This window comes from Callorhinus ursinus, unplaced genomic scaffold (genome assembly GCF_003265705.2).
Source record: "Callorhinus ursinus isolate GAN/ISIS: 27379988/994484 unplaced genomic scaffold, GSC_fseal_2.0 scaffold12, whole genome shotgun sequence".
Taxonomy (NCBI): Eukaryota; Metazoa; Chordata; class Mammalia; order Carnivora; family Otariidae; genus Callorhinus; species Callorhinus ursinus.
Genome location: NW_027397074.1, coordinates 73,864,786 through 73,885,837, shown reverse-complemented (window position 1 = coordinate 73,885,837; position 21,052 = coordinate 73,864,786). Strand labels below are relative to the sequence as shown.

Below are 21,052 nucleotides of genomic sequence, written 5' to 3'. Positions count from 1 at the left end.
ACACACACACACACACACACACACACACACACACACACACACACACACACCCCGTTATTAAATGCCACACTGTTGGAAATTTAAAAAAGACTGGAAACAGTCAACATGTTACAGGGGTCTGGTTAAACAACAAAGATCTGGTTAACTCTCACAACTGGACAATTATGCAGCCAATTTAAAAGACTGAGGTAGGAGCTCTATGTGATGATGAGAAAAGATCTGGAAAAAAGAAGTTACAGAGCAGTGTGTATAGTATGATTTCATTTGTGTAGGGAGGGGACAATTTTACACCATATGCACAGAAATTTCTAGAAAAGTAAACTGATAACTAATTGCTTTTAGATAACAGGAACTGCTGGTCATGGTACTTTTTACTCTGTTCTTTTATTTTGTTTGAATTTATCATGAGCATGTTAAAAAAACTGCTTTTCCGAATACAATCTTAATACATTGACAGGGTCAAATGATGCTATTAGCAAAATACAAAAATTTTAGGCATTTAAAAAAATTAATGACAGGAGACTTCATGAATAAAACCACCCTACCAGAGGATTTGATAAAAGGTAAATTCTCTTTATACCTAACTCAGCACTTCTAGGTGAAGATGGCAGAATGAAGTAGCATCACAGAATGTCCCTCCTGTTGGAGCACCTGGGTGGCTCAGTCGGTTAAGCCTCTGCCTTCGGCTCAGGTCATGATCCCAGGGTCCTGGGATCAAGTACCGCATCGGGCTCCCTGCTCAGTGGGGAGCCTGCTTCTCCCTCTCTCTCCACCCCTCCCCCCTGCTCTCTTGCTCTCTCTAAATAAATAAATAAATAAATAAATAATAAATAAAAAGTGTCCCTCCTGTCATCAACCTACATAATGAACGAAATTCACCAAAAGGGTATGGGGGTGGGGAGACTTATGCCACAAATACTGAAAAATGGTGATGGCAAAGGACAAAAAAACAGAAAATTCTGGTGAAGTAAGCAGCATGATTCAGCTCATGACCCTTATTCCACTCCTCAGATGCAGTGTGAAGGAAAGAAGATAGACCAAAAACTCTTGCAAATTCTCATGGAGACTCATTTTGCAGAGAAGCCTTTTAGAGTAATTAGGTAAGGCCTAGAGAAATCAAGGGAAAAGCATTAGGAGGAGAACCACTACAAAGCACCATGGGACCTTAGTAGAAGCAAGAAGGATGACGGTCTGACTGGTATCATCTAAAGACACTGGGATGAGCTGGGGAAATGAGCATAACAAGCCTGCATGACTGAGATACGCCACGACTGGGTGGAGTGGAAGCTGCACTCTCCTCAGAATAAGCACGGGCTCCCAGGGCTTGCACGGGCACTGCCCTCTGCCCTGCCAAACACGCTTCCTCTCCCAATACAAAGGGCTCAAGCACTGATGACCCCTAGGGAGGAAAACATATCAGGGTTGGGGGGGGTGGAATCATGGGCTGGCCTCGGACTTGGTAGCAACATAAAAATGGAGGTAGTAGAGTCTACGAGTTAACTGCACAGGCTCAGAAGCCACACTGGCTGGGAAACCACACCACCAGTATTACCTACGTGACTCCGGACAAGGCAACCTCCCTGTGCCTCAGTTTCCTCGTTTGTAAAATGTGGAAAATAATAGTTCTACCTCGTAAGACTGTTGTGAGGAATAAATAAATATACTAAGTGTTTAAAATAAGTACTTGGCACACTGTGCTTAATAAATATGAGCTATTATGAGCTACAAGGTCTGAGGGAAATAAAATCATAATCAGCTATGCCATGATTCAAGAACAGAGGCAACCTTTAGACGTTGATAAACATTAGAGAATTCAGGGACTATAATATACTTTTTTTTATTATGTTATATTAATCACCATACATTACATCATATAATATACTTTTCTTGGGGGAAGGGACCTCAATACAAATTAAAAATACCGAGAGATAGGGGTGCCTGGGTGGCTCAGTGGTTAAGTGTCCAACTCCAAGTCTTGACATCTAGCCCGGCACCGGCTCCGTGCTCAGTGCAGAGTCTGCTTTTCCCTTTTCCTCTCCCTCTGCCCTCCCCCTGCTCACAAGCGCTCTTTTCTTGCTCTCTCTCTCTCTCTCTCTCAAATAAATAAAATCTTAAAAAAAAAATAGCTCTTATGCTCTCATAGTAAAGAAACATTTGTCTTGAATTCAGCAATGTCTTCAGTTTCTCTTCAATTAATTCTTTAATCTGTTAAGTTCCTGTAAAATTAGGGGCGCCTGGGTGGCTCAGTCGTTAAGCGTCTGCCTTCGGCTCAGGTCATGATCCCAGGGTCCTGGGATCGAGCCCCGCATCGGGCTCCCTGCTCAGCGGGAAGCCTGCTTCTCCCTCTCCCACTTCCCCTGCTTGTGTTCCCTCTCTCACTGTGTCTCTCTCTGTCAAATAAATAAATAAAAAATCTTAAAAAAAAAAGTTCATGTAAAATTAAGTAATTTTCTAAAACTGCACGTAAAAGGTAATCTTGTTCTCTTAAATCACCTCAGTATGTCTCCGTCTCCATCTCTCCTGTATACGCATATACAGAAAACAATGTTTGAGAAGCTACTCACCAAACTGTTAACATGTGGTGATTGACTAAAAAAAGCACTTGGTAATTTCTAGGTAGTGAGGTTTTGAGTAATTATTTTCTTGAACTCTTTGAATTTTTTGGTATGATCACATATCATTCTTACACATATAAACTTACTAATTTAAAAAAAGCAGTTAACTCTTAGTACCAATTTCAAGTAAGTCCTACGTACCACAAAGCCATAAAAGCCTCATTCTATTAAGTGTACGTCAGTCTGTAAAGAATTATTCAAAGTCCATCCAACATAATTAACTCACCAGGAAGTGCTGCTTTACTGATAATTCCTGTTAGCAGAGCCAGTTCCTGCAAAGACCCAGCACTCACATCCTGACAGCGCAGGATTGCTTGTATGGTATCAGAATGTGAAATGAGAAACTGCAACACCTGAGCCGAGGAAAAGGAGGGGAAACGGAAAAAAGGGAGGTCAAGATTAGCAAATTTTTTTCTACATCTGTAATTCATCTTTTTAATAACGCTGAAGCACCAAGTTCGATGTAATGAATCATAGTGAATGTATATAAGCAACTGTCTTTTACATTTATAGTTTATTTCTTCAAGAAGCAAATATTTACCTAAAATTCATAAGAAAGCCAAAGATAAAGATGATTTCAACTTTTAGAAATTACTGTATTTAAAGGCTAGAGTAGAAAAGTATAACTTATAACTACTAAATGAAAACTGGGCGCCTGGGTGGCTCAGTTGTTAAGCATCTGCCTTCGGCTCAGGTCACGATCCCAGGGTCCTGGGATCGAGTCCCACATCGGGCTCCCTGCTCCGCGGGAAGCCTGTTTCTCCCTCTCCCACTCCCCCTGCTTGTGTTCCTGCTCTCGCTATCTCTCTCGGTCAAATAAATAAAATCTTTAAAAAGAAAACTATTACTTAACCCTTATTTAATTTCTTTTTGTCCAAATGGACCTAGAACAGGAGTAGGTATAAAAATGATTCACTGAATTTAAGTTGCTCTATGAAAATCTGACTAGCCTGACATAGGGACAATCACATTAAAGCTTTTGTTAAATTCTCCTTTTGATATAATATGAATGAGATCAAAATCCTGACCTCCAAACTCTGGCCTTCCACCGTGGCATTTTCTAGTGTACTTTCATGGAGGAATCCAATTACTTTCACATATGATGTCTCCTCAACTAGATCATAAATGCCCTGAAGGATGAAACTATGCCAAAACAGGCTGAACATCTGAATCACTCAGGAACTGTGCCCCCTTTTATTTTTTATTCAGATTCCTGGCCTTAACCCGTAAATACTGGATGTAGAACTCTGTAATCTTTTTTTAAGTAGGCTCCGTGCTGGGCCCCAACGTGGGGCTCGAACTCACAACACTGAGATCAAGACCTGAGCTGAGATCAAGAGTTGGACGCTTAACTGACTGAGCCACCTAGGCGCCCCTAATTTTAAAACAAGCTCCTTGGGGGATTCTGCCACAGCCAGTACAAGAGTGGCATTAGAGAATCTTACATCATCACAAAGTCCCACTTCTAATAAAAAAAAAATCTTAATCTCAATTAAGGAGAAGACAAGGAAAGTCTTTGAGTTTTAAAGAACTGATTCAAAGGCCACATATGGAAGTGGCAGGATGTGCTAACGCAGCATAAAACAAGGTGCCGTGTTAGAGCAGCATTCTACCTTGGTGACCTAAGCCTGCCACTGATGGCAGGGAAAGGACCTAAAATTACTATGAAGTATTAGGACACAGTTCCTGAGGGTGTCATAATCATAGAGCAATACAATCAAAAACTTCAGAGTCATACTGATAAGTCTAATCAGTGAATGGCTAAATTATACACTGTATTATTAATTTAAAGAAACAAAGATTTTTTTTTGAAGGTTTCATTGAAAAGGGATGAAAATAAAACTAATTTCTGGTGCTCAATGAAAAAAATTTTATGTTAGAAAATGCACTTATCTCAATTACTTCATCCTCTAAATATCACAACCCAATGGGCCATTATCATCTTTCTTTCATATTTTCTGCAAGGTCTAAAATACTGTATGGACTCTCAATAAATCCCTGGTTAAATTACATTTTAGAAGCCAGTTTATTCCTATCACAATAACCACTTCCTTTTACAGAAGAACAAACTTAGAGATCTTGCTTTCCATCTCACTATTCTATTCTTCGCTGTGGGGTTTCATTCAAATAAGAGTCAAGAGCGGGCCAATGAAGTTCACAGCAAAGCGAAAGGGGCTGGCCTTTGATACCCAGGGCTGCCACAGAGAGTGTGACTAAGATAAAGTCCCGGGCGCTGTCGATGCCTCGGGTTTGTGCAACGATAAAAGGAGGACTCTGCGGGACGCCTTCTACACCAAGGGCTCTTCTCACCTGCCCCGCTGCCTGTAAGTGCTGGGCTGTGCTGGACGTGAGGATGACCTGGCACAAGCGGAGAGCCGGGAGCAGAATCTGCCGATAGCGGTCCACCGGGGCAGGGATGAACACTGGTGGGTCTCTCATGCCGAACATGCTTCATTCATTTCCACCCAACAAAGAGAGAGCGACAGTCCAAGAGTTAAGGGATGCTAACAGTTCCTGACCACCTCCGTGTCAAACAATCACAGGTGCCTGATTAAGATGTGAAGCTACTAAGGAGAATTCTGTATCCCATACCAGCAGTAAAAACAGAGTTATTTCAGTTCTGAAAAATCTTGGTAAAGAAAATCTGCATAATTTGAAGACAATGCTTGGAAGTTCCTCAACATATTTATTCTACTCTAAATGCTCCCGTGGGCCACAGAAACTATAAACAAGAAACAGATAAAAACGGAAGTTATTTTCTCCAAATTTCCCTCTCCTGTAGGCAAAGCCAGAAATGAGTCTACGTTGCCCATTATATTAAAAAATCAAGATTTTAAAAAGTTAAAATGAGGCTGTAAAATCATTTCACTTTTAAGATTAGGTACTAATAAACCATCATTTATTGTAAATGTTTGTATTTAAATTTTTAGACAAAAGAAAATGGTTGCCTATTGAAGAGAAGGGAATGGAAGCAAAATATGGAATAAGAGAAAGGCTTTGCACAGACAAGTGATTAAATGCCAAGAGCTGAGGAATGTAATTAACTCAATCCTCTTTACCTAAGGGGAAAATAATAACTCTCACGTTTAAAATTTTAGAAAGCAATATAAAAAAAACATTTCTTTTCTGGAGGTAAAATAGTTCTACAGTTAATCCTGAAATACTCAAATATTCAATTTGGCAATGGATCTTTTGAAGAAAATTAATAAAACTGACCTAAGTGTTATTTACTGCTAAGAGGGTATGCTAACAATGTTGCAGCCAGGTAGACAAAAATGAGGGGGGGGAACCCATATACAAACTGAACCAAGAAATCTGTTAAAAAGCTCGAAACTTAGGGGCACCTGGGTGGCTCAGCCATTGGGCATCTGCCTTCGGCTCGGGTCATGATCTCAGGGTCCTGGGATCGAGCCCCACATCGGGCTCCCTGTTCCGCGGGGGGCCTGCTTCTCCCTCTCCCACTCCCCTTGCTTGTGTTCCCTCTCTCACTGTGTCTCTCTCTGTCAAATAAATAAAATCTTTTTTAAAAAAAAAAGCTCAAAACTTAAAAAATTGTTTGACTAAAAGATTTCAAATGTGCAAGCAGTTGATAAAATGCTACAATGAGAAAAATGTAAAATACTATTCAAGTCATCAGGAATAGGAAATCCACAACAAATTATAATTTCACTACAATACTTTAAAGGATCACTATAACTAAAAGTAAACGTTGTTTTTTTTTTTAAGATTTTATTTAGAGAAAGAGAGAGAGCATGAGCGGGAGAGGGGTAGGGGGAGAGGGAGAGAGAGAATCTCAAGCAGACTCCGTGCTGAGCTCAGAGTCTGACATGGAGCTAGATCTCACGACCCTGAGATCATGACCCAAGCCAAAATCAAGAGTCAGACAATCGACTGGGCCACCCAGGTGCCCCTAAAAATATATGTTCTATTGAACAGAACACTAAAGTTGGGAAGAAAAACATTTACTAACAAAATGGCTCTATTTCCCTCTTACATTACTGCTCTAAAATGGAAAGCATTAGGTCCCTCCTACTTTTATTCTTACTAGCAACTTCCACTTATTAGTAAATGGCAGGGACATAGGACCCAAAAAGAGTCATCAGGATGAAAGAATACTGCTCAAACAGAATGATAAACCAATGGCAAAATTATGTTTGGAATATCTTTTTCCCTCACTGACCCTTTACAGCGAAGAATTAGTAAGGAAACAACACCAATGTATATGGACACTTACCCCTGTGGGTCCATCTCTGGGCGCATGTCATAGACCTGGCATTGTGCCAGTCTCACTATCACCCCAGACCTCAGCAGCTCTAAGGCACCCTGCTGTATCTTAGCCACTCTTGTAAGAAATGCCTAAGAAGTTACAAAGGGAAAAGCATCAGTACAGAAATCATATTCAAGGGCCTGAGATAAAAATGAGACTCTCTCACAGCACATCTGTGATCTTTAATCATACTGAAGAGAAATTCTGAGCTAGCTATGCAGGGGCACACACTACAGTTCTCACAGGATTCTGTGAGGACTGAACGGCACCGTATATCTCAAATGTCGCATCCAGTGCCTTGGCATGAAGTAAGTGTTCAACTCAACTATAGTTTCTCTTATCATCATGTGGGCATATGCAGGGCAGGGAAGATTGTTTTGCACACAACTGTATCTCTAGTACCTAGTGCCACACCTGGCATGTAGTAGGTATTTAATAAATACTTATTGAATAAACAAAGGAGGGAAAAGAACTTTAATAAGGAATCTAAGACTTCAGTGCTCCTGTTATTGTGACACTGTAGTATTTGCAACCAGGAGGAAACAGAAAACAAATTTGGAGGAAAGGAGATAATGGATTATATACTGTACTGAAAATCCTGTGTTAAACTAGAACCAGCACATTTACACTAGAATGTTCACCAGGCAACTAACAGAATCTGAATTTTATTGTGAAGAGACAATTTTGCTCATTGCTCTCCTCAGAGGACTGAGTGTCCTATCATTCGTCAGCAGCAGCAGCCTGAGCGAGCAGCAGTTCCATTACCCACCAACCCTCTCAGGATCACTTCAACTCAACCCTGGCATGCTTAGAAGATGCATTTCTAACACATGTTCCAAATTTCAAACTCCTTAAAAGATGGAAATATTCAAAATGGCAGCCACATTAATGTCCTCTAATACAGCTATAGCTCTAAGAGGAAGTGAGCTGTTGATCTAACTTCAAATGAATATAAAGCCTTACCATTTTGGATTCGTAAGTATAAAGGGCTTTTAAAAGGGGAGGTTGTGGAGTTAGTAAGCTCTGCAAAGTATGGTCATCTTCTACCAAGCTGTCCACAAGCACCTTCAAATAGCCACTGTTAGAAAGATACAAAAGCCACTGCTGCTGCTTATCTACGGAGACAATCCGATCAAGTAGAGCCAGTGCCAGCATCTGAGGGAAGAACAAATCACAGTCCGAAACACGGAGACGGCCACCAAAATCATCGACAGAAACTGACTTTATGTGAAAACACTTAGAACTCTTCTTACAAGAGGGATGGTAGCTTAAAATAACATTTTCTTTTTTGTTTTTTGTTTTGTTTTGTTTTTGAGAAACTGAAAGCTATGTATACAGAATCTCGATTTATCAATAAAAGGCGGAAAGGGACTTTTTAAAATAGCTTTTTTTCCTAATTGTGAAGTTTTACATGCTCATTACAGGAAACCAAGAAAACGTAGAAAAGCATATAGAAAATATGTGGTCTGATAAACACTGTTAATCCATTTTGGTCTCTCTCTTCCCAGTTTTTTTTCAATGCATAAACACACTTAAACTTTTTTCAACGTAACTGAGAACTTTCTACACAGTTTGTATTTTATCTTATTTCTTAAAATCTCGTTTCCCACGGTCTTCAAATACAACTGACCCTTGAACAACACGGGCTTTAGGAGCACAGTGGAAAAACCACGTGTAACTTTAGACTCCCCACAACTTTAATTACTAACAGCCTACTGTTGACCCGAAGCCTTGCTGGTAACATACATAGTAGATTAACATATATTTTCTATGTTCCATGTACTATATACTGTATTCTCCCAATAAAGTAAGCTAGACAAAAGAAAATGTTATTAAGAATATCACAAGAGAAAATACATTTACAGTGCTGTACTCTACTAGTCAAACAAATCTACGCAGTTCAAACCCACGTTGTTCCAGGATCACTTGTGTATGATTCAAATGCTATGAAATTCTCCACTAGCAGGAAGTTACCTTCTCTCTGCACTATCACCAGTCTGACACAGTATTTTAAAGAAATAGAAATGCAAATTCCCCTCCACAAAGCAGAGAAAGACATATTCAGTATAAAAGCTGTGCACCCAGCATTCTCTTAACCAAGATCTTCCTTTAGCATTTCTACCAGTGTAGGGCCAACCTCAGAGTCAGCACAAAGATTATTCTGAGGGAAGATTCAGAACAAACTGAGATTCCGAACAGAATTAAACAAAACATATGAATAGACAACAGAAATGCCAAATCACAACAAATAAGAAAATTCACTAAAATATATTACAGAAAACAATTCTCAATATGCAACATGCATTTGAAAGTTGATGAAGTTTATACCTTAATAAGCCAAAATATTTATTTATTTACTCTACTAAATGGGAGTTACTGTACCCTTCCAATCTCATGACCATCACAGGCATCTCGACAGACCACTTCCATGAGGGCAGCGCCGTAGCTCTCAATGATGGCTATGTTTTCTCGCTGTAATTTACTAAATACATCTTCAGGGGCTGTCAGCCTTTCCCACATGGTTTTCTTGGCTAAAAGGGTTATAAAAGAAAATATTTAAAACACTCCAATAAAAAACAGTTTGGTAACTGAGTAATTACACCTCATACACACAAGAAAAAAATCCCTCCATTACTGCATGTACCCAAAGGCCCACCAACCAATGGATCCAGGTAGGTGAACTTCAGGGACCCAGTGCACACGTTCCATGTACACTAAGATAACAATGGTATTAGGAAAAAGATAAACTAACTATTCTTAAAGAAATCAAGATGAATTATGAGACTACAAGAGAACCAATATCCTGTGTTCATTTTGCTAACCAATCTGTTTTCATCCTTTACTGGGATCTATGAGAAATGTGGCTAAAAAAATCAGGTACAATGTAGACCAATATCTGCTTCCCAAAAAATCAGATAACTTCATTCTTTTATATTTTTTAATTGACATACTTATTAAAAGAAAAAGTATACCTTGTATGATGGCAATTTAGATAATTAAAGATATGCTCATACATTTTAACATGAGATTCATGTAAACCTTCTAGAAAAGTTTCAAAAATATATTACATAAAGCCATGACCTATATTTGAAGCCAATCCTATGACTTTTTACTACATAGCAGCTATCTTTCAAAATTAGGGAAAAGTTCTCAAGATGAATTGATCAGAATGGAGAATAAAAATGAAGCAGGCTTCATCATGAAAAATAAAAGTTAATCCACAATGTGGCCTACACTCCATTATAAAGTTTGCAGCAGGCAAACTTCCAGTATTAATAATATTTTTTCCCTAAGTATTTTTACCACTACTATGAATTTTATTTGTCATACTTATTTTTAATCTCAAATAGTGTCAAAGGAGGGTACGGTTTTTACATTTCTCACTATGTCACTTCCTTAGGTCATATGGTCCCATCTACTTCTCTGCCTCATCTTCCACTCTTCACCTCTCCCACCAGCGGCCACCACACGAGCCTTTCTGTCCCTGCAATTTACCACTTTGGTCTCAGGATCTTTGCACTTTGATCTCTCACGGTTTTCCTCGGGTCTTAGCATAGCTGCCTCCTCTTCATCATTGCAGCCTCTAATACCACTTCTCAACTACCTCCAGCACTCCCTACACATACACACATATACAACACAGTACTGTCGTATTTTCTGCATAGTACTGATTTACCAAGACCTCAGGCGGTGTTACAGTGGGATTCTGTTTTGTCCACCACTAGTCTCCCAGGATTTAGCCCAGTCGTTAGCACAGTAGCACCAGTATTACTGACAGACTAACAGCTTAGAGAAAGTTCAGAACTTTGTCCCAGGGATGCCACCAGATGCCCTCAGGATGGGTAATTCAAAAACCCAGTCTGGGGCACCTGGGTGGCTCAGTCGTTAAGCGTCTGCCTTCGGCTCAGGTCATGATCCCAGGGTCCTGGGATCGAGTCCCGCATCGGGCTCCCTGCTCCTTGGGAGCCTGCTTCTCCCTCTGCCTCTCTCTCTCTCTCTGTCTCTCATGAATAAATAAATAAAATCTTAAAAAAAAAAAAAAACCCAGTCTGAGGAGCTATGGCATTTTTTCTACTTTACACATAGGATTGCCACAAAATTCTGTTTGAATAAAGGTTTTGAGTAAAAGTCTGAAAGCCACCACATTATAGTTTGTTTTAGCCACAAATTGCATATTTCAAACATGGCTGAAATGAGGGTAGAGGGCTGCTGGAACATTACTCCACAGACTCTTCCACAAAACCCCTAAGATACCCGAGATACCCCTAGGGCTTCACAGTGAAAACTGAAAGCAGTGATTTGCAGAAAACCAGGATAGGTGTCATAGAAATAACTTGATTTTCATTTTCAAACTGTGAATAAGATCTCCAAGTTCCACATACTATTTATTAACAGCACCACCTAGAAATAAGAAAATTCTAAGTCCAGGGCGCCTGGGTGGCTCAGTTGGTTAAGCCACTGCCTTCGGCTCAGGTCATGATCCTGGAGTCCCGGGATCGAGTCCCGCATCGGGCTCCCAGCTCAGCGGGGAGCCTGCTTCTCCCTCTGACCCTCTCCCCTCTCATGTGCTCTCTCTCTCTCTCATTCTTTCTCTCAAATAAATAAATAAAATAAAATAAAATAAAGAAAATTCTAAGTCTGCAATTTAATTAGAACTTTCTTTTAAATCTTCCATCTTTAGAGGGTAAATGAGCTCATTAGAAACCACCAAGTTAGTTTCTTATACACCAAACCGTCCCTTCTTCCAACATACCTTATAAATCACTGCCATGCAAGCTTTTCTAAATACCAACTTCATATCACATTTCTCAATAATTAAAAATGGTTACCAACTGCTTAATCCAACCACCTCTAACTAACACTGCAATTTCATTTTCAAGGTCATCAATAATATGGTCCTACCCTCTCTACTTGACTTTGCCATCAACCTTCTCCCTTGCTTATACGCAGGACATCCTCCTTAGTCTTTACTCCCTCCTAGTTTGAAGTCTCAGAGAAAATAATGATTACTAATACTCATGTATTTCATGACTTATGCAAGGCAGGGCTGGTGATAGCTGGGACCCTTAGGAAGCAGATACTGAGGTGATCAGCGTATTGGACATTTCCTAGGGAGTGCTCCGGAGAGCAACGCCTGTGCAAGCGAAGGCAGGAAGCAATAGACTGTCTTGTCTTTTTTTTTTTTAAGATTTTATTTATTTATTTGAGAGAGACAAAGCGAGAGAAGGAACACAATCAGGGAGAGTGGGAGAGGGAGAAGCAGGCTTCCCGCCGAGCTGGGAGCCCGATGTGGGGCTCGATCCCAGGACCCCGGGACCATGACCTGAGCCGAAGGCAGATGCTTACCGAGCCACCCAGGTGCCCAACAGATTGTCTTTTCTAACCATCTTTTTAAAAAAGATGAATTGATACTATGGTTTCACAAAGAACAATATTCTTGCTCAGAGGTGCCTGGGTGGCTCAGTTGGTTAAGCATCTGCCTTCGGCTCAGGTCATGATCCTGGAGTCCCGGGATCGAACCCCACATGGGGCTCCCTGCTCAGCGGGAAGTCTGCTTCTCCCTCTCCGTCTGCCGCTCCCCTTCACTTGTTCTCTCTCTCTCTCTCAAATAAATAAAATCTTTAAAAAAAAAAAAAGAGTATTCTTGCTCAAAAGTCACAAGAGCGCAAAAGAATTATGACAATTTCTAATGCTTACTTATAAATAAAGTGTAAAACTAAATATCATTAACTTGTCAAAATTAAGGGAAAAGAAAAGCCAATTTAAAACAATTAAAACATGGGACGCCTGGGTGGCTTGGATGGTTGAGCATCCAACTCTTGGTTTCGGCTCAGGTCATGATCTCATGGGTTGTGAGATGGAGCCTCGTGTTGGGCTCTGCACTCAGTGGGGAATCTGCTTGAAGATTCTCTCCCTCTGCAACCTCCCCTCCACTCATGGGCACACACATGAGCTCTTTCTCTCTCAAATAAATAAATCTTAAAAAATAATTAAACAGTCCCGCATCAGGCTCCCTGCTCAGTGGGAAGCCTGCTTCTCCCTCTCCCACTCCCCCTGCTTGTGTTCCCTCTCTCGCTGTGTCTCTTTCTGTCAAAAAAAAAAAAAAAACTTAAAAAATAATATTAAATAAATAACAGAACATGTGAGAAAAGCTTATAATAAAAGTGTTTAAGATTGCAACAATTTAAACAATTTGAAAATTAAGTAATTGAACCAATATCTTCCATACAGCTATATCAATCAGCTATAAATTAAAGTTGGATGATAAGCTCCTAGAAAATGAAAAGTTATTAATGAATCTGTTTTAAAAGCAATATAATCCATTTTACTGAGATTACAATAGAACATTCAAACAGAGCTAATCTCGTGGAGATAAAACTAAGAAAGACGTACTACACTCTCTGCTCCAAAGTGTTAGCATGACTTCATAAAATGGCTTTATAAATAAACTTCTATTGAAAATATTAACCCACTAAAAAATGTGTATCTTTGTAATTATCAACCTGTCTTTAAATGTGAAGTATTTTTATAATACTAAGGCTTAAGAAATAAACCAAAAAAAGAAATTAAGAATATAACAATGGTGCTTCACATTAAACATTTAGGCTCTGGTCAAATTATCCATATTTTCTCCTAGTGGTACTGATAGAAAAGAAAATAAAAGGTGAAAAGAATACAGACAAAGAGAGATATTCGTGATGTCAACTCTTGTCAACTAACCCCTAAGGATTACATACGCAAAAGCAATGTCAGATTTTAACTATACTGTTCTTAACTAGAAAGACATATAAGAATCTTCCAAAGAATTTACTCAAAGAATATATGCTTTTGTTCCTTCCCAGATCTGCATTGTGAGCTCGAGGCGATGGAATCTACCACTAGGGATTTTCAGAAAGCTACCTATATGCTTAAGAGCCATTTGATTTCCTTTTCCCTAAACTGTAAGCTCATAACCTTTGCCCATTTTTCTACTGGGTTATTGATTTGTAGGTGTTCTTTACAAACTAGAAATTAATCCTTTATAACATGAGCTACAAATACATTGCTGGTAGGTATTATCTATCAAATTAAGAGGAAAAAATTACAAACTGCAAAAAGACAACAACAACAAAAAAGATGAAGATCTGGTCAGGAAAAGCAACATTCTATTACAAATTGAGAAAACTGAATTCTAATCTCAGATCTGTCACAGACAAGCAAGTCATTTTGTCTCTGTAAGTCAGATTCCTTTTAAACAAAACAGGGAAAATAGCTGCCTAGAATTCAGTATACATAGTTATGTTAAAAATAAAGTAGGGGCGTCTGAGTGGCTCAGTCGGTTAAGCGTCCAACTCTTGGGTTTCAGCTCAGGTCATGATCTCAGGGTCTTGAGATCAAGCCCCGTGTTGGGCTCTGTGCTCAGTGCAGAGCCTGCTTGAGATTCTCTCTCTCCCTCTCCCTCTGCCCCTCCTCCTGCTTGTGTGTGCTCTCTCTCTCTCTCTAAAATAAACTCTTTAAACAATAAATAAATAAATAAATAAATAAATAAATAAAGTAAAAGTGGTATGGAAAAATAAGTATATAGACTTTAAAAATTCAGTTTCTGTTTTAAAACAAAATAGAAAGTAAGTACAGAGTCAAAATATACACATACAAAAAGGCCCTCAATAAATATTTATTGAATTTAATTTTTTTTTTCTTTAAAGTAGGCTCCATGCTCAGTGTGGAGCCCAATGTGGAACTCGAAATGAAGACCCTGAGATCAAGACCTGAGCTAAGATCAAGAGTCGGATGCTCAACCAACTGAACCACTCTGAATTTAATATGTCTAACTTAAAAACACTAGTATCTAGGGAATAGTTTGCTATTTAAAGTAAGTCAAAATAAGCAGCAATCAAGTGGTAAAAAAACTAATTAAGGGATGAAATTACTCTGAAAACCAATCATTTGAAAATAAAAACAAAGGAGAATTTTCTTTCGTGGTCCTACTACTTTTTTTTTTTTTATTCATTTGACAGAGAGAGAGACAGCAGGGAGTGGGAGAGAGAGAGAAGCAGGCTTCCCGTTGAGCAGGGAGGCCGATGCAGGGCTCGATCCCAGAACCCTGGGATCATGACGTGAGCCGAAGGCAGAGGCTTAACCGACTGAGCCACCCAGGCGCCCCACGTGGTCCTACTACTTTATCACATCTTGATAATGATGCCTTATAAAAAGCAATGTTGTGGCGCGCCACCTAGTGGTTATGTGGTGATTTTGCCATATTCTACTAAACAGAATGTTACAAAAGTTTTAGACGAGAAAAATGGGGAAGGTGGGAGGAGCAGAGAGTGGAATTACTATCTCTCTTTATAAAAGCTCTTATCTGTTTAAAAAGCTTCTCTCAACTATTATTTAATGACTTTAAAAATATTTTTGTGGGGGGCACCTGGGTGGCTCAGTTGGTTAAGCGACTGCCTTCAGCTCAGGTCATGATCCTGGAGTCCCGGGATCGAGTCCTGCATCGGGCTCCCTGCTCAGCGGGGAGTCTGCTTTTCCCCTCTCATGTGCTCTCTCTTTCTCTCTCTCTTTCTCTCTCTTTCAAATAAATAAATAAATAAATAAATCTTTAAAAAAAAATAAAATAAAAATATTTTTGCGGGGCGCCTGGGTGGCTCAGTTGGTTAAGCAACTGCCTAGGCTCAGGTCATGATCCTGGAGTCCTGGGATCGAGTCCCATGTCCAGCTCCCTGCTCAGTAGGGAGTCTGCTTCTCCCTCTGACCCTCCTCCCTCTCATGCTCTCTGTCTCTCATTCTCTCTCTCACAAATAAATAAAATCTTAAAAAAAATAAAAATATTTTTGTGCATTTTTTAAGTGGGTAGGGCATTTCTATAAATATATCATTTGGCTATTGTTACCTTCTAAGAAAGATATGTAAAAATATATAGCCAGTAAGAATAATATGAGATGATCTGGGTCTTACATACAGAGTGGTTTTTTAAAAATCTGTGTACAGGGGCGCCTGGGTGGCTCCGTCGTTAAGCATCTGCTTTCGGCTCAGGTTATGATCCCAGGATCCTGGGATCAAGCCCACCATCAGGCTCCCTGCTCAGCGGGAAGCCTGCTTCTCCCTCTCCCACTCCCCCTGCTCGTGTTCCCTCTCTCGCTGTGTCTCTATCAGATAAATAAAATATTTAAAAAAATAAAAATCTGTGTACAAAATAGCAAATACTTATAAAGGTTCTCAGAAGGATACCAGGGGTCCATTACCAAAAGGTACTTATGACAAGTTCTTAAATAGCAGAATAACTCTGGTGTAGCGTATTATATACTCATCTGCTGGATGGTTAAAAATATTTTTCATACCCAGAGACCGAAGAGTCCAGGTTATTACTCCTAATTAAAAATGCTAATTATATTTTAGAAAGTGGATTTATCAATATTTTTAAATAGGTATTACCTTTGACCAAGAAATTCTACTTCTTGGGATTTATCCAAGAAAAACCTCACATTAGTACAAAAAGACACATGCACACTATTGATGAGACTTCAAACTGGTAGAATGCCATTCGGTAGAACCTACTAAAATAAAAACATGCATACTCTTTCACATGGAAATTTCACCATGAAAGATTCTTCTTGAAAAATACACAGGCATATAAAAGAATATTTGATGCAGCACTTTCTTGACAGTAAAAAATTAGAAATAATGTAATGCCTATGAATAATGCAAGCGGGGAAATAAATGTTTCCATATTATGGAACAACAGTCATTTGAAAAGATTCAACTAGGGGCGCCTGGGTGGCTCAGTTGGTTAAGCAACTGCCTTCGGCTCAGGTCATGATCCCGGAGTCCCGGGATCGAGTCCCACATCGGGCTCCCTGCTCAGCAGGGCGTCTGCATCTCCCTCTGACCCTCCTCCCTCCCATGCTCTCTATCTCTCATTCTCTCTCTCAAATAAATAAATAAAATCTTTAAAAAAAAATTAGAAATAATGGAAGTGCCTATGAATGATGCAAGTGGGGAAATAAATGTTTCCATATTATGGAACAAGTCATTTGAAAAGATTCAACTAGGGGCGCCTGGGTGGCTCAGTCAGTTAAGTGGCTGCCTTCAGCTCAGGTTATGATCCAAGGGTCCTGGGACAGAGCCCCACATCAGGCTCCCTGCTCAGCGGGGAGCCTTCCTTCTCCCTCTCCTACTCCCCCCCTGCTTGTGCTTTCTCTCTATCAAATAAATAAATAAATAATCTTAAAAAGAAAAAAAGAAAGAAAAGATTCAACTAGATATGCACTGTGATGTACTGCAAAGGGAAGAAAGACATGGACACACTAAGTATCGCATATTGTTCAGTGCGACCATAGACAATAGAGGGAGTTAAAAATATATATAAGCTAAAGTGGTATCTCAGGGTTTGTTTTTATAGTACTCTTGTACTATCTTCTTAATTTTAGAAAATTAAACATTCTTCCTTGACTTCAGAGTAGGCGCTTTAATGATTCCATAAAGACTCAACAATTTGTTACAGCTTTGCTTAGCCAAAGATGGAAAAGGGCCTTTTTTAAATTTAAAGTAACCAATCACTAAAACAGAAAAGATTAGGAATGTGTCTAGTTCTACCTGCTTCTAATGTGTCTGGTTCGTCTGGTCTCTGGGCGATCTGTAAATAATACAACAGAGAGCCATACAGGTGTGTCCTCACTCGCTGGAATCCGCCACCTAGGGAGACATAGAGTAAAAGTCTCTTTTCAAATTAAAGTTAAAACCAATACAAAAGGTGTAATTTATAAGAAATTTAGATGAAAAGACCTGTCTTCAAAATGAAGTCCAAGAGCTTCTTCAATATAATGTGAAGCGAAGAATCTCCAATAGAAGCAAAACCCACCACGGGGTTCTCTGCAGGAGGAGGGGGGGTGAAAGAACTCTCAAGCATAAAAGCATAATGGGTCTCTCCGGGTCCCAAGACTAGTGGTTGCTTCTGTTCCGTGCGAACGGCCTGGCTTAGGTGAGCAGTCAGGGTGAACACGGCACCTGCCACCACCGGCATTAACTCCTGCGCTGCTTCATCATCCAGGACCTTAAAGCAGAAAGACAAATCGGAGTGAAGACTGCGCTTTCAGCTACAGTCATTACGAGTTTTATATGCATTTAGCTTTCCAAATACCATAAGAATGTAAAAATGGAATGGCACTGTTCAAAGCAAATAAAAGCTAATATATATCAAAAACTAATGATGTAATGTATGGTGATTAACATAACAATAAAAAATTATTTAAAAAAAATAAAATAGAACTAATACCTAAAAAAAAAAAAGCTAATATATAGAAAGAAATTTAAACATGATGCTGGTAACACATGTTCTTAACAAGAAAGGATTCCTATCAAAATTCCTTAGGGAGTATTTTAATGTAAATTCACATAAATGGTCTCACCACCAGAGTGTCCCATCCAGTATGTCCAGGGTGGGATCTATCCCCGTATATTTTTAAAAAGCTCCCTAGATAATTCTGATATATACTCTGGTTGAGAGCCACTACTGTACAGAAGCCTTTCTCAAGGAAAGTCTTCAACACTGCCAGTGCACAGCTCTATTTATTCCTCATATAAAGGGGGGGGAAGGATGGTGGCAAACTGTGTTTAAATGGTATACAAATATCTGTTCAGCAAAGGAAGTAATTAAGAAATAAGGAAGTTTAGGAAGCCATTTAGGAAGTACGTCACCTTATCATGCACATCTTGTAAAATATCACGAATAATCAGTTGTCGATCCTCTGCTTGAATGAGGTCCTGGGGACAAGCTGTCAGTATAATTTCTACCAGCTGTCTCCATGACTCTAACACATGCCGTTTTGCATGAAGACACTGCAGCAATTTGTTTCTTCCTACCACATACTGAAGTATAGTGCTGATTTCCTAAAGCCACAGAAATTGAATCACAAGGTTAACACATGGGCAAATAATATCTTTTATTAATACAGTCCCATTTTCTTTTAAAGTTTATTTATTGGGGTGTCTGGGTGGCTCAGTTGGTTAACAACGTCTGACTTCAGCTCCGGTGATGATCTTGGGATCCTGCAATCAGGCCCCACATCCAGCTCCCCGCTCAGAGGGGAGTCTGCTTCCCCTTCTCCCTCTCCCTCTGCCCCTCCCCCCACTCGTGCACAAGGGCACTCTCTCTCTCAAATAAATAAATAAAATCTTTTAAAAATAAATAAAAGTTTACTTATCTTTTTTAGTAATCTCTACACCCAATGTGGGGCTCGAACTCACCACCCTGAGATCAAGAGTCGCATGCTTCTCCAGCTGAGCCAGCCTGGAGCCCCAACAGAGTCCTATTTTTAACTCTGTTCATCTGAATACATTTTTAGTACACTTTGGAAACCTTCCACATGCATGCCAATAAGCAGAGGTGACAGGGGTAGAAATGAGCTTTTTAACCCCACTTTCTCTTTGTATTGTCTACTTACACTTACTCTCGAGCGCTAGTTGCCTAAAACTCAAGGTCAAGGGCATGTTCCCTTGACACATCTTTTATTTCTTTGCCTCTTGCTTTGGCCTAGCCAGCTGTGTCTCCACGTATGTGGTTCTTCCCATCTGACCTCTTACCATTACTCCCCACCTGTGATGACAAATGACTCTCTCTTCCCTCCCTGACAGAGAGCAAGGGAAGTCTAATACACAATATGGACAGGTTGCAAATCCTTAACTAGCATAGCAGAATAAGATTTTATTTCTTCTGGCATCCAGACATTAACTTCAGTTTAGTTTATAAAAATTTTAAAGTCAAAATGAAAGATTCCATTAACGTTTAATTTTAAGCAGTTTACTAATTAATCAGCTATAAGTCAATTTACTGTTTTGTTTTCTAACTGGCAGTTAAGTAGTTTAAAAAGGTTAAAACTAACATACACTCAATGGGGCTTACCTCCATTAGTAATGGTCGCTGGCCTATGGCTGCCATACCCTGAAGGGCATTTACTTCAGCTACAAGAACCCTGTGAAGCAGCTATATAATTGAGAAAAGAGAGAAAAATCAGACCACTGCAGACACTGACAGAACAATACCTCTACCAATTACTATAAACTGCCCTAGAGGGAAAAGTTTTGGATACCTTTACATATAATCTTCAAGTGGCACTGTCCAGCTTCTAGACACAAACTTTAGGTACCCCTCACATTACTAAGTGGTACCAAAGAGCCTCTGTAGTAGGTCAGTTGGTGCAAATGCCCTTGGGTATCTTCTTCCTATTAGTGAGGCCATTACCATTTACCTGGTAGAGAGTTACATAGCTAAAACCATTCCATAGCTGGGCAGCATGACTGCTCTCAGGAAGGTGATGGGGAAACTTTTAAAGAGGTAAAGTTAGTGTGGCCCATTCAGTTTCATTTCCCAGCTGTTTGAAAAATGAAAACACAGCCCAATAAACCAATATCCTTATCAGAAAACAACAACTGTATGGTTCTATTTTTGTCCGATGACTCAAAGTCAGAAGCCCTTGATACTGCACGCACTTCAAAACAATCCTCACCTTGACATTGCAGACTGTCTGTCCCCGTAAATTCTTGTGTTCACAGTTAGCAATAACTTGTTCGATCTGGGCCCGATCAAAGAAATCTAACTGCAAAGGCTCAGGGATCTCCTGACTGAAGTCAATCGAGTCAAGAATACTTAGAATTTTTCGACGTACTAGAAATAAATAAAAAGTAGTTCAGTTGTACTTGGGACAGTGAAGAGAAAAGCAAACCATTGTAGTCAGCTCACACCCAAAGGCAGTGCTATGTTCAAGCAAGTCCAGCAACAGAAGACTGTGTTGAAATCTAAATTTGACTTTATTTCTAATATATCCATTTACAAAAAAGTTTTTCCATTCATTCATCCTAATTACAAAAAAATTATTTCTGAATGGCAAATAATCCTTTCTACAGCTTTTCTATACCGTTCAGAATTTGCAGATACAGGAGTAATAATTACCTCTTGAAATTTTAAGCAATTTAATATATACGTATAAAGTCATTACAGATTCAAAGGTCTTTACCTTTTGTAGCAGTGTCAAAGTGAAGGAACCCAGAGACAGACCTATTTTCATCTTCTATTCCTCCTTCACCATCTGTTAGAGCATCAATAATAACAGATCAGGAAAACAACAACATACTTGTAACATTTATTTGGAAATAACAAACATAAGGTATTTCTTTTTCTAGGTCATTGTTG

The 21,052-nt window shown here is 39.4% G+C and overlaps 1 protein-coding gene across 1 annotated transcript in view; it reads right to left on the bottom strand.

Annotated features, from left to right (window-relative positions):
- The window catches only part of NUP205 (nucleoporin 205), a 78,823-nt gene that overhangs the window by 12,694 nt on the left and 45,077 nt on the right, over window positions 1-21,052 (bottom strand). The window contains exons 25-35 of the mRNA XM_025854804.2: window positions 20,877-20,948; window positions 20,370-20,527; window positions 19,766-19,846; window positions 18,562-18,753; window positions 17,650-17,917; window positions 17,461-17,559; window positions 9,265-9,413; window positions 7,846-8,037; window positions 6,850-6,971; window positions 4,926-5,064; window positions 2,842-2,968 (exon numbers count right to left, since the gene is read on the bottom strand). Of these exons, the coding sequence (XP_025710589.1) occupies window positions 2,842-2,968; window positions 4,926-5,064; window positions 6,850-6,971; window positions 7,846-8,037; window positions 9,265-9,413; window positions 17,461-17,559; window positions 17,650-17,917; window positions 18,562-18,753; window positions 19,766-19,846; window positions 20,370-20,527; window positions 20,877-20,948 (1,599 nt within the window). The remainder of the gene's footprint in view (window positions 1-2,841; window positions 2,969-4,925; window positions 5,065-6,849; window positions 6,972-7,845; window positions 8,038-9,264; window positions 9,414-17,460; window positions 17,560-17,649; window positions 17,918-18,561; window positions 18,754-19,765; window positions 19,847-20,369; window positions 20,528-20,876; window positions 20,949-21,052) is intronic.